We start from the raw sequence: 14,397 nt of genomic DNA on the forward strand, positions 1-14,397 counted from the left end.
CAAAAAAAAAAAAAAAAAAAAAAAGAAGGAATTAAACAATTAAAATTATTGGCTATAAATGGTGAAGGAAGGGTTTATCTAAAGGAATTTCAAAGAGAAGATTCACCCTCTACATAATGAATGGAAAGAACTTGTACATTACAAAGATGAAATATTGCTGTGGTTTGGTTATGATTTATTTTTCTTCAGCAAAACCCATATTGAAATTTTATCCCGAATGTGGTGGTGTTGGGCCTAGTGGGAAGTGTTTGGGTCATAAGGGTGGATCCCTCATGAATAAATTAATGCCCTCCCTGGGAAGGGGGCGGGGGTGCATTCTCACTCTATTGGTTGTTAAAAAGAGCCTGGCCGGGCTTGGTGGCTCATGCTTGTAATCCCAGAACTTTGGGAGGCCGAGGCTGGTGGGTCACGAGGTCAGGAGATTGAGACCATTCTGGCCAACATGAAACCCCGTGTCTACTAAAAATACAAAAATTAGCTGGGTGTGGTGGCACGTGCCTGTAATCCCAGCTACTCGGGAGGCTGAGGCAGGAGAATTGCTTGAACCAGGGAGTCAGAGGTTGCAGTGAGCCAAGATCGCACCACAGCACTCCAGCCTGGCGACAGTGAGAGACTCCATATCAAAAAAAAAAAAAAAAAAGCCTGACACCTCCCCTCTCCTCTTGCTTCCTCTCTCACCATATGATCTCTGCCTACACTGGCTCCCCTTCACTTTCTGCCATGAGTGGAAGTAGCTTGAGGCTCTTACCAGATGCAAATACTCAATCTTGAATTTTCCAGCCTTCGGAATTGTAAGTCAAATAAACCTTTTTTCTTTATACTCAGTCTTAGGTATTCCTTTATAGCAACATAAAATGGACTCAGACAAATATATAGAAAAAAAAACCCATATTAGCGTGAAAACATTCTGTACTCCTAAAAGGAAGCTGCCTTTAGAGAAGTGCTGGGTTTAATTCAATTCCTTGAACATGGGGGTTTTCCTAAAACTAGTATGTACTGATGTAGGCTGCTGTGGTCAGATGGTCTATCCAAAGCAGAAAGTGGCAATGTAATAGGAAGGGTTCTGGTTAGAAATATCTTCTACTAGTGTTGTTGAGGTGTTCTTAGCATCCACATTTGTTTTCTGTGGATGGCCATGCAATGATCCTGATACAGCAGTTTTAAACCTTGCACTTTAGTTTTAAAGACTTACAAAAAGATCTTTGGCATGACATATTCATTTTATGATTGGTTTTATTATTAATTTTAATTCTTGTTGTTATGCAGATTTTGTGTCTTTTGGATTCCAAGCACTCCAAATAATATCTATCCTTGCCATCTCTTCCAGTGGCTGGGATACTTTTCATCAGACAAGCACTAACAACCACAACATCAAAAGAAGGTACTATGAGTGAAGATGATTTTTATATACAAAACTCTATAGAAAAAGGCATATTAACTGTCTGCCAAACAGTGCAAGAAATATTTGGTTTGCTTGCAGGGTGAGTACCAAGGACAGTATCTTGAGCTGGAGTTTGGCTGAATAGTACACAGGTTACTCTGTAAATCAAGTGACTCCTACAGATTAACAATTATTTATTTCTGTTTTGGTTTGCATGTTTGTCCTCTGGCAGTCCACATGGCTCAATACAAAATAGTGATATTTCATTTTCCTCCTTTTATTTCTTCTTGTACTGCAGGCCAGTAATTATGCTCATGTTCTACATGTCACACGGAGATACATGGCAGAGAAAAGGGCAGAGATCTAGGAGAATGATTAGAGGCGTATTCTCCAGTTTAAATGTAAAAATATTTTCCCTCTGAGAAAATGAGGAGGAGAGACTGTTTTTGTCCTGGGGGAAAGGGCATGCTGATGAGCAGTGATGGCTACCTGCAGCCAAGTGGGAGCAGATAATAATCTTCTCAGTTTGGACCTGTCACCAAGCAAAAGAAAATGCAATCACCTGTAATGCTACTGAGGGGACCTTACCTACAAAATATATTTCCCACTCTCTGAAATGAGGGTTTTTTGTCATTTTAATGAGGACACCAAGTCTTTCCTTTCACAGACTTAATATTAATTGGGCCCATTTCTGAAGCTGAAATTCTTTGTACATTGCCAGAACATTGAAAAGTTCAATATTACCTTTTAATAATATGTTTGAGTAGGTGAATCCATCAGTCCTGATACTAAAGAGCACAGTACAGTGAATGTATTCATATTCTGCCATCATTAGTTCTTGGCTTCTCCTTTTTGGCTATTTCCTATGTGGGGAAAATGTTTCTCTTTATGACAATTGTTCCTCAGATCTGAAGGCTGCCAGTTCATCACGGCAATATGAAAGTATGAAGGCAGCTGTGAACTCCTCTTTTTAGCGGAGCCACTAACAGCAAAATCCCAGACGTGTTTCTGTACAACAAAAGATCAAAAATGATTTTGTGCCATTAAAAAATTAGTGCCTGAGTCTCTTCAATGGTACAAAGAAAACAAGAAAAAAAATTAGTAGAAGTAAATTCAGGGAGTCAGCCACCCTTTTAAAGCTTAATTACAGGAGATGCTAAAAATGTTACAAAATTATAGAAGGAAGAATGGGTAACATTCCTCTCAAGGCTCATAAGAAAGTTTGAGCTGCGGTGATTCACAAAGGGAAAAAGCTGAAAAGAACAAAGAGTGGGAAGAAAGAGCAGGAAATGATATGAATAAGACCTATTGGGGTGGTTGCAGGTCAGCTCAGGCAAAAAATCTCAACTGGGTTTCCTGACCTCATAATGCCTTGCTTTCCCTTGCCTCTACAGGTTATTGTCTCCATTCCAATCAGGCTTCTGCCAGCATGGATGCACCTGGAACCTCATTGTTACTCCTCTTAGATCTCTAAATTCCCATCTCAAACACAGAATCCTCATCTGCCATTTTCCTCACTGCCTCTCATCACCCCAAGACTGCTCTCTTTCCTTGCTGGGATCTTTAATCTCACGGAGTGGCCAACTTCACTAAGCTAGTTCATTAGCTGCTTTCTGGCTGAACAGATCCCAGTGCAAACTCCTCAGTGCCTTGTATTGCTTTCAGCTTCCTGAAAACCTCTGGCCAGCCTTACTATGCCAATCCCCAACTCACAGTCACTTGACTCCACTCTCTCTTATCCCGGGCCACAGAGAACTCTTAAGGGAAGTTGCAGAGCTAGGCAGCTACATCAATACACACTCATGTTGGCCCTTGCTGATGGGTCTCTCACCTCTCACTGATTTCTTCCTTCCATACTGCCCATAGCATTTATTCCAAATCAGTTCCCTTCTCCTCGTGGTCTCATTTCCAAATCATTTTTGTGATGAATAAACAATCTCTTAGTATATGGAGAAGTCTGGGCTACCTATACACCTTCAGCTTCCCCTCTCTTGTCTCAGAGAAAGAGGGCTCTCTCCTCTCTAAAGTAAACGCTACTTGAATATGGATCCCTTCCCTTTCTTCTTTTCAAAGATTCCACTTCCATAGGTACTCTTTTATTTTCTAGCATCTTCAATCTCATACTCTCCATTGCCTCTTTCGTTTTTATTGAACAACAACAACAACAACAAAAACCCTTAACTTTATCGATTCTAGTTGCCATTTATAATATCCATATTTCCTTTTGCTTAGTACCCAACTTCTTGATCTATGGTCTTTGTTTACTTTATTTTACTAATGTCATGTATTCTGGCCCCTACCTCTATCACTCTACTAAAATAGCTCTTGCCCAGCATTGTTTCTCTCGATTCCGATTTTCTTTGTAACATCTGTTAATGTCAATGACTACTTACTTCTATAAAAGCTTTTCTTGCTTTCCACAACCCAGTTCATTTCTAGTTTTCTTCCAGCCTCTCAGAACTGCTTTTTTTCTAACTCCTCTGCAAACTTCTCTTTCTTTCCTTCTCCCTTATTGTGGATAGTCCCCCAAATTCTGTATTCAACCTTTTGCTTTTCTTTCACTTGTCTTTCATATTTAATTTTCTCAGGGCTTCAGCCGATACCTCTACACTACCATCTACTATTCCTTCTAGTTTCTTCAACTCTAATTTGAATACAAATCCCTTCTGCCCATTTCTCAATGATCTACTATCTGCAGTTCATCTCATCATATTCTGCAAATCAGTCCCATCCATCAGTCCATTTCTGTCAGTTCTACTGTTATGGTTTGAATTGTGTCCTCTCAAAAAAGATATGTTGAAGCTCTCAGAATCTGGCTTATTTGGAAACAGGTTATTTACGAGGTAGTCAAATTACAATGAGGTCATTATGATGAGTCCTAACTTGATATGATTGGTATCCTTATTGACAGAGGAAATTTGGACGTAGAAACAGGCATGCACACAAGGAGAACACCATGTAAACATGAAGGCAGAGATTGGGATGATGCATCTAACAGACAAGGAACATCAAAGATTGCTGGAAAATGACCAGAAACTAGGAGACAGGAATGCAATAGATTCTCCCTCACAAGGAACTAACGCTGCTGAAATCTTGATCTCAGACTTCTAGCTTCCAGAACTGTGAGACAATACATTTCTGTCATTTAAGCCACGCACTTCGTGGTACTTTGTTATGACATCTCTAGTGAACCAATACAATCAACAGGTCTCCAGTCTCTCAGACTAGAAAACACAGACTCATTCCTGGCTTTTTCCTTTTCTTAATCATCTGTATCCAATCTGGCACTAAAGACTTAGGTATATTCCTCGAAAATGACTCCTACCATCTTTAATCTCATTCAATCCATTGCCTCCTTTTCTTCTACCATTTTTGTCTCAGTTCCTCTTGCCTTCACTCTGGTCCCACCCTTCATCATTTTACATCTCACTTCCTGTAAAAGTATCTGGTTAGACTCTCTTAATTGAAGATTATCTTTTAAAATGTATAATTCATGTTGCTTTCATCATATTAGCACCACGGACAAGATGTGCTTACACTGGCATATTGCTTACTATGCGAAATCTAAGGTTGGCATACATAGCCCTCCATAATTTGGACCCATCTACTCTACTCAGTCTTTTGCCCCCTATATACATCATGCTTATTTCCCTCTTTGAGCCCTGACCCTTTTACTCCCTCCCTTCCCCCCACCATCAAGATGCTTTATCTTCCTATCATTTAAACCTGTTCATCTTTCAAGGACCTGATCAATTTTTCAGTGACTGTGACAACTCTGGTCCACACCTGATATCTCTTGCCCTGCTGCATTCTAATCAGTACCTTCCATGTTAGCAGCAAGTGGTATTTCTAAAATTTTGTGTGGATTTACACATATTTATATCTCTATCTCCATCACCTTATAGGACATAGTACTTGTTAATTAATTGGCCAAACTCTTAAAGTGGAAATAATGGAAAATAAAAGGTGCGGAAGGAAGAAGGAGATTAGATTAATATTAAGGGAACAGAAAACTTTGGCCAGAACAGTGAAGGAGAATTAGTCTAAGTCAATGTTTTCCAAATGTGCTTCCTGGACCACCAGCATCGAAATCATTTAGGATGGCTGATAAAATGCAGATTCCTCAACCCTATTACAGACCTATTGGATCAGATTCTGCAGCTTAGACATCTGAATTTGTAAAGGTAACCCAAATGATTCTTCAGTATACCAAGTCTGAGAACCACTAGTCTAAGTAAACAGAGCAGAAGATGGGTGCTGAAAGGGAACAGCTTTTCTTAGGTTTACTGGGTACCGTACGTTCCATCATGGCTAACAAGATAATGAAATAATTTTACACTATCATGATTTGCTTTGATGTGATTGTCCCTCTTCAATAGATTGCTTTGTGTACATCAGTCCTTTCTTCCATGGCAAGAGTATTTAAAGTACTGCATCACAAATTTGGGCTGGCTAATATAGTCTCTCAAATAATAGAAATTTTGTGGCACTCCAAGGAAAGATAACTGAGACTTCTAGGCTGGTTTTACTTTCTTTGGGAAGTAAAATCTAACCAGAAACATGCCATAGGTTCCTACAATTCAAGTTTGGTAGCATGGACAGAGGAAAAAAAAACAACAACAACTCTGAGATCTCGTTGCTTAGGCTTTTAATTGGAACCAAATGATAGCTAAAACATGTAGCCACTTTAGATAAAAACTGAAGACCTTTTCACTGGCTCACATTGAGCGGGATTTCTGCAGTTGAGTACTACAGAAGTGAGATAACAGAATTAGATACAATCGAGGGGAGGAAAAATGCACAAAAGTCCTTGAATTAAAATGAATTGAAACCTTCTGGGAGAAAAGCTATTTGGTAAGCTCCATTAAGTCTATTGTAGATAGCTTTATTTGACAAAGCAGTATCCTGGCATGTGGAACAGGAAAGAAAATAGCTATAAGATGATCTGTCAGGGAGTTTCCAGTCTCTAAACGAATAAGATTCTGTGCAGTAGCCAATACAGCTTTTAACTCAAAAGAGATACAGAAGCAAAATGCAATTATATAACTCTAGTAAGTGCGTTCAATCTGAATCTCCCATATACTCCTCTCCTCCCCCAATAACTCCACAAACTCAGCAGTTTATCAAGTGGATGCTCAAACTTACGGCAGCATTTATTTCATGGTAACACTGGATAAATACTGTGTACAATACTGCAGATACTGAGGTGTAAACAATCATACAAGTGAAAGATTAATCATCTATAAAACATCCTAGCTAAGCACTTAAATAATTTGAATAGTTCAATTCTTATTCAACTCTTTGTTTATTTTGGCTATAAGTTTACAGTATTTATTTGCAGTAATTAGTTGACTATCCTGAAAATGCTAGCTAACCACTGATTACAAAGGGTTTATTCAATATAGATAGCAGTTTGTATGTTTAGGGTTCAAACATATGGCAAAAATAGAAAAAATTCAGATGTAATAGCTAATAAATATCTTTTTCAAAGTCTGACTTGGTGTTTTTCTTTCCTTCAGAGTTTCTGTTCATGGAGTGAAAATTCTAAGACAACTCAAGTGGCTATAGAGCTGCTGACTTCACTATACAAGCACTGGAATCAGGAAATTCAGATTTGAATTACAATCTTTCTCTTTCTCTCTCTTTTACACACACACACACACACACACACACACAGCAGGAACAGTATACAACTATATCTCCAATCTCTACCATAGTGCTTAGCATGTAATAGTTACTCATGAACTCATTTAACCATCACAAAATCCCTGTTAGATTTTTTTTGTTTGTTTGTTTTGAGGCAGAGTTTTGGTCTTGTTGCCCAGGCTGGAGTGCAATGGTGCGACCTCTGCTCACTGCAATGTCTACCTCCCAGGTTCAAGGGATTCTTCTGCCTCATCCTCCTGAGTAGCTGGGATAACAGGCATGCACTACCACGCCCAGCTAATTTTTTGTATTTTTAGTAGACATGGGGTTTCATCATTTTGGTCAGGCTGGTCTCGAACTCCTGACCTCAGGTGATCCCCACCCGCCTTGGCCTCCCAAAGTGCTGAGATTACAGGCGTGAGCCACGGCGCCTGGCCGTTAAATGGTTTTTTATAATGTACTCCTTACAAGTATGGAAGCTGAGGCTCAGTGGGGAGGAAGTCCCTCCTAGGTCAAGAAGGACAGAGTTTGGACTAGAACTCAGGTGTTTCAACTTTAGGTCCAGTGGCTTTTCCACTGTACCTTCCTGTAATCTGACTCCTAAGATTGTCTGGAATGGTTTGCCTAAAAAGAGTAGTCTTCTGGCTATTTTATTATCTGCAATGGTAATTCTCCCATCCAAGATAGTTTACTATGAAATTGAAGGGGAGGGTATTATCTATTGTTCAAAAAGTTTGCCCTGTGGGTCCCACTAAGGACCTATAACACGGCCTCTGTCCCACAGTGAGGTTCTGACTATACTAGGTTAGAGCTGCCTAAATGCCCAGAGCTTTTTGGAAAAGAAAGTTCACTTTTAATTAGGCACTTCAATGCAAGGTATGGATAAGTGAAAACCACAGAAAATCCTGTAGCCACAGGGCTGATATTCAGCCAGTATGTACACATATGGCCTTGCCAATTATTTCTAGCCGGTATCCAGGCTGATGGGTTGATGGCCATACCTTACTGGGTATTAAAAGTTTGAAAATATCATGTCTGCAAGTACATGTTTATTAAATAAAGAAAACAGAATTATCTTTACCTGATTCCTCAGTTTCTTTTGTTTCTGTCGTTTCTTCTATTTCATCATCAGACATTTCCATTTCTTCTTCTCGCCTGATTCCCATTAATTCATCATTATGAATGTTGCGAATTTCCTAAGGTTAAAAGGTATGCTTTTTAGGTGGGAATTCCTTGAAAATGTTGAGGAAATGAATGGAATTAAGGATAAGATAAAGCAGCATTTTTTTTGACATATTAGGAAAAAAATCCTCCAAATACTCTTAAGGCAAAGAGGCATGTTGAAAGTAAAACAGTCTCAGACAAAGCAGACTTAGTTATACTCTGTCTTGCATTAGGCTTTCTTTCCAGACCCAGAGCTCCAGGGAGTCTATGATTCTTACATTCCTATCACATTAGAAAGTATTTTTGGCCATGAAAGACATTTTACCTCTTACATGGATTTGTGGACTTTCCCTTAAGGGTTCTGCCATTTTCACCTCCCCATGTTGGACCCTTTAATTTTGCTGCTTGCCATTCTCTTCTCTGTCTTTTTATAGTTTTACTCAACATAACTCTTAATTGAGTTTTTGTAGTTTTAGAAGTTACAGCAAAGATGAGCTTTCAGGAGTAATATTCTACCAGACCAAACTTCTCATGGATAATAACTATAATCTTTGGACAAAACACAAAACAAAACCCGTAACTACTTGACGACATTGGAGAGTGAACAAAAGCAGACATATTCTGAAGAGAAGCTGACACTTGGAAGAAAGGAATAGCATAGGGTGAGTCTCTCAGTTTTTAAAGTGCAATTTAGTCTGAGGGTAGACCAGAGTTAGCACCTCATAAGATGGCTAAATTTCTAATAGAAAGCCCATAGTCTTTATGGCCTAAAGAACTCAAGGAGAGTTCAGGGCAGTTACAGCCACTGGAAAGTAAGAAGGGAATCCCAGAAAGGAGACAATAGAGGCAGGGGGAAAGAACTTTAAATTCTGTGTATAAGATCTGCTCAAATGCCTGCATGATACCCAAGCCAAGAAAGCACAAGGAAGATTCCCAACAGCACAGCTAAGGCTAAAAGAACTGAAATGACAACTGAGCTGGCCATCCAAGAGATAGAATTCCAAGCTTGGTCAAGTAAATTGACCGTTACAACAAATGAAAACAAAGTCAACATTCTTTGAAAGAACATAGCATAATCCAGAGTCTTCACAACATAATATCTGTAATATCTAGGATAAAGCCCAAAATTACTTGACATAGAAAAACTAGGAAGAGATGGCCCATTTCTGAAAGAAAGGACAATTAACAGAGACCAACACTGAAATCACCTAGATGTGGTAATTTAACAGACAGGAAACTAAAGCAGCTATTAATATAACTGTGCTCATGATGTAAAGAAAATATGTTTATAATGAATGAAAAGATAGAAAATCTCAGCAGAGGAACAGAAACATTTAAAAGGAGCCAAGAGTTCTTTTGTCTGAAAATAAAAAGAACCAAGGATTCTTTTGCCTGGAAATAAAAAGAACCAAGGATTCTTTAAAAAAATTTCTATTCCTCTGCTGAGATTTCCTATCTTTTCATTCATTATGAGCATATTTCTTTTACATCACTCAGAATCGTTATAAGAGCTGCTTTATAATCTTGTCTGATAACTACCACATCTGGGTGATCCTACACCTAGAAAATGATATCTGAAATAAAAATAACCAGACGAGCCTAAAAGTAGAATAGAGATGACAGAATAATGAGAGAACTTAAAGAGAGCAAAACAAATGTATCCAATCTGAAGAACACAGAGAAAGATAAATATTTTTAAAAAACAGAGCCTTGGGACCTTGTGAGATTACAAAGATCTAAGATACATGTAAATAAAATTGCAGAAAAAGAGGAGAAAGAAAATAATTTTAAAAGATTTGAAGAAATAAGGGTTGGCAATTTCTGAAATTTGATGAAAGACATTAATCTACATATTCAAAGAGCTCAGTGAACCCCAAGCAGGATATGTGTGAAAAAAGTACATCATATTACAACAGCAGAAAGCTAAAGATAAACTCTGGAAAGCAGCCAGAGAAAAGCAATACATTATACAGAGGGGAACAACAATTTGGATACTTTGACTTCCTTCAGAAATAATTTAAGGCCAGAAGTCAGTGAAAGAATATCTTTAAAGTTCATGAAGAAATACAAATATCCATTTATTCAGAATTCTGTATTCAGAGACAAATTCTCTCAAGAATAAAGCTGAGGTATATTTTCAGACAAAATTAAATGCAAGAGTTCATCACCAACAGACTTGCGCTATAGAAATATGCTATAGAAAATGCTGAAGAAAGTTCTTCGGGCTGAAGGGAAGTGCTAATGGATATAAACACAGACCTTCAGGAAGGCATGAAGAACACTGAAAATGATCAAGATCCCACGATAAAAGTCACTTTAAAAAGGTAAGACAACAACTGTGCATTTTGAAGCAGCTTGCAATCATTTAGAGTCCAATTAATGCCTGTCAGAGGCTCCTCAGCACTGAACTGAGAATTCCTTGCTTGGATTAGCCTGTACTGGGCTGTACACAGGAAATATCTGAAGTTGTCTGTGAGAACTGCCTCCATTTGGGGGAATTATATGTATTTCAAATGGATTTTTAAATAATTAATGGTGTAGTCATTATCCCAACCAACATCCTCCTTTTTATTCCTTTTATCGGGAAAGATAATGATTTCTATCTCAAGTTAAGTTTTTACTAAAATAAATAAAAGACTTTTTTTTAAAAAAGTGAGCTATTTAGTATCATCACTGATAGTTAAGAATAGAAAAAGAAGATGCTAACATAGACTCTCCCATGTGCTTCAGGGGCATTACTTAAAATAGAATAAAATAATGACTCGCTTGAGAAAAATGAACTTTAAAGGGCTGTGTCAAGAGAGAGATTTGCTATGTCTTATTCAAACTTATTACACAGAGAACAATAAAGGAATTTCTCATTTCTGAGAATTCATTCTATCTCAGGAGTCTGATTTTCAGTTATCATCAAAGAGCTGTTACTGGAAAGGTGATTATAATGAAGTTTGACATTGGCAAATTCGAATATTGTACAACTTACTGCATTAGGAAAAGTCATGGCTTTCTAGTTGCCTAACAAAAAATGTAGACTGTTGGAGAGTATAAGCAGAGACCAACTCTCAATTCACAAACATGTCACATAACCCTGAGAAAGTTATTGTGTTTCTCAGAAGAGTAAAATATGTTCCTTCTAGGGAAATGTCCCAGGGCAGGAATATCTGAGAGCTAAGACATGTTCTCTAGCTTTTCAGCATCCACAAAACATCTTTCTTCTTCCAGCTGGGCAAAAAAGTGTAATCTCTTCTTAGAAAGATAAAAAGTTAAAAAATTATGTGATACAGCTTACCTAGTCTTTCACATCTTCAAAAATCCCTGGAAATGTAACAGACCTATGAACAAATTTTACCTAAATGTTTCAAAGTACTTCAGGAATAAGAATCACCAGTTGCTTTAACTGATAATAAAATAAGGGTAAGAAAAACTAAGGGGTATATTTCCCTAAGTGGTTCAGTCAGGCAGGCAAACTGGCAGAGCTCAGAGCCCCCTACCCACTAGACAATCCTTTCTAGCTATGAAGAAACTCAGGCTCATATCATTATTCTTCTATAAATACCCAATACTATATCACACGAATGAGATAAAAGGTAAAGAGAGCAGCAGAGTTTATGGAGTACTATACTAAAGTAAGCTTATGGGGAATATTTAGTAAGTGACAGTACTCCTAAAAATAAGGAGTGAGGTTTTAATTCTCTGAAAATCTTTCCCTTAAAGCACTTGACGTCTGAGCTACTTGTCTTCTGTATTCTCCGGTTGGATCAGAAAAACTCTACTTTGGGAAGGAAACCCTAACAAATACCTTCAGAGTGAAGGGCTAAAAGGTGACATGAACCTGAGGAAGGCATTCTACCTAGTTTGGACATAGGTGCAGGCAGGGGAAAAAACTCTGAGCCATTGAAGAGCAGACAGCAAAGGAAACAGCTGTCTCCCAGATTTGCCCCATTTCCCATCCTGGCATTTTGAACCCAGTGCTGAAACCAAAAGAATGGCCATGGCATGCGGAAACATTTTTCAGCAATTTGCATTTGTAAATCTCTACCTGAAATTGACTGGGTCACATCACTGGTAGACTACAACAAAAAAGGTAAGATAGCCCTCCTAAAGTTTTTATACCATTCTCCTGCCCACAGTAGATCTGTGATATTTTTCATTTCAACAGTGAACTGTTAGTGATTTCTGGAAACACATTATAATGACTGAGTCTGATCTAACGATAACTTTTTCTGAAGCTTAGAAATTCACACACTACTCTATAATGGGGGACAATGTACTTTCATATAGAATAAAACTGAAATCTGAGACAGGAAAATGCATGAAAAGAACCACTTCTGTACCAGCTGACATTTTTGATTTATCATAAAGCAAGCAAATCATAAATTGTTACACATTAATTATCTAACTATAGTTTCACAAAAATGTATGTGGATTTAAATTAATCTTATTCATGTTTTATGATAGGAACATGATTACCAGACACATCAGTTTCTTATTAAATGTGTAACAAAATTCTACTTAGCCAGAGTTTCTTTTTTTTTTTAATAGGGTCTTGCTCTGTTGCCCAGGCTGGAGTGCAGTGGTGTGATCATGGCTCACTACAGCCTCGACCTACTGGGCTCAATGATCCTCCCACCTCAGCCTCCCAAGTAGCTGGGAACACAGGTGTGGGCCACCACACCCGGCTAATTTTTGTATTTTTCGAAGAGATGGGGTTTTACCATGTTGCCCAAGCTGGTCTCGAACTCCTGAACTCAAGCAATCTGCCTGTGTCAGCCTCCCAAAGTACTGAGATTACAGGCATGAGCCACCGTGCCCAGCCTAAGACTTTCAACATTAAGAGGAAAATTGGTGGATAAGGGATCAGACAAGGGAATGGAAAGAAGCAGAGGATAGGGAGATAGCTTCTACACTTATGTAGAAATTTGATTCTGAGATATCATTTAATATAATGAAGTGAAGTACAAACTCAGGTTCTTAATGTCTATTATATGATACATAGTGGAAATACAAATTAGGTTTATCCAAATTGTGTTAGTATGTTTTTTGATGGCTGAAGGCCAACAGCTGGTGTTAGTGCAGATGGGTCCTAAACCAAGGGTATGCGGATTATTTGAATATCTATCTGCAAACAGTTCTTCAGAGTTTGGAATGGTAGGCCTGTAATTCTATAAAGAAAGTTATTTTAGCAATCACAGTATTTCATTTTACAAGAATACTAGTAATCATCAAGTCCCTTTTCCTCTAGCCCAGTGGTGTAAAACCACATCTGAGGGAGGATATAAGAGGATATCTCCTAGGGCTTATTGTTATGGCTCTAGTTTTTACACATTATCAAAGCTTTAGCTTCTAATCTAGGCCAGCTAGAGAGAAACACATAGGTTTTAAGTGATTCTGTAGAAAAAGAGTTCCCATAACACACAGAACTGCCAGTAAAGTCACTATAGACACCAACTTTTAGTAAGGGGAGGGACTTCATTCAGCCTTCTCCTAATACCGTTTTCAGTTGTATTAGCAGGGACCTCACACATATATAAATCAGGAACGTAAAGCAATGAAAAAGACTCATTAGCAAACTAGTTTGCTTGACATACGCTACCAAAGTCAGTGTCTAAGCTCCCCAAAGGCGGAAAATTTTTCTTCATACTCTACATCCTTTCTCTCAGCAGAGTAAGACCGTATTGGCTGCTGGTAGAAGGATGACAATGAGACAAGGAACAGGTACTTTGTGACACGAGGAGGTCACTGGTTGACTTGTTCTCAGATGCAACTGGTAAAAAGGTTGAACATCAGAAACTCACTTTGATGAAACCCTTGGCTTATGAGTTCTATGTAGCTTGGATGCCTAGGTCAAAAATAAGGCAGCCTAGTTGATTAAGTTTTTGAGATGTTCGATTTTCAAGGGGTGCTAAGAGGCAGCCACAATTTAAGAGGATGGTTTATTTATTTCCCACAGGATACCTCCTTTCAGTCCTCACAGTTGCCTGCTATCAAGTAAAAGTTTGCAGAGGTAAAAAAAAAAAAAAGGGGGCGGAGCCAAGATGGCCGAATAGGAACAGCTCCGGTCTCCAGCTCCCAGCCCCAGCGACACAGAAGACTGGTGATTTCTGCATTTCTGCTTGAGGTACCGCTTTCATCTCACTAGGGAGTGCCAAACAGTGGGTGCAGGACAGTCGGTGAAGCGCACTGTGCGCGAGCCGAAGCAGGGCGAGGCA

The 14,397-nt window shown here is 38.5% G+C and overlaps 1 protein-coding gene across 2 annotated transcripts in view; it reads right to left on the reverse strand.

Annotated features, from left to right (window-relative positions):
- The window catches only part of ENOX2 (ecto-NOX disulfide-thiol exchanger 2), a 294,849-nt gene that overhangs the window by 26,798 nt on the left and 253,654 nt on the right, over positions 1-14,397 (reverse strand). For both annotated transcript variants that reach the window (XM_032757614.2, XM_058441768.1), the window contains one exon: positions 8,109-8,223. In XM_032757614.2, coding sequence (XP_032613505.1) covers positions 8,109-8,223 — 115 coding nt within the window. The remainder of the gene's footprint in view (positions 1-8,108; positions 8,224-14,397) is intronic.

This window comes from Hylobates moloch, unplaced genomic scaffold, assembly GCF_009828535.3.
Source record: "Hylobates moloch isolate HMO894 unplaced genomic scaffold, HMol_V3 SCAFFOLD_7, whole genome shotgun sequence".
Taxonomy (NCBI): Eukaryota; Metazoa; Chordata; class Mammalia; order Primates; family Hylobatidae; genus Hylobates; species Hylobates moloch.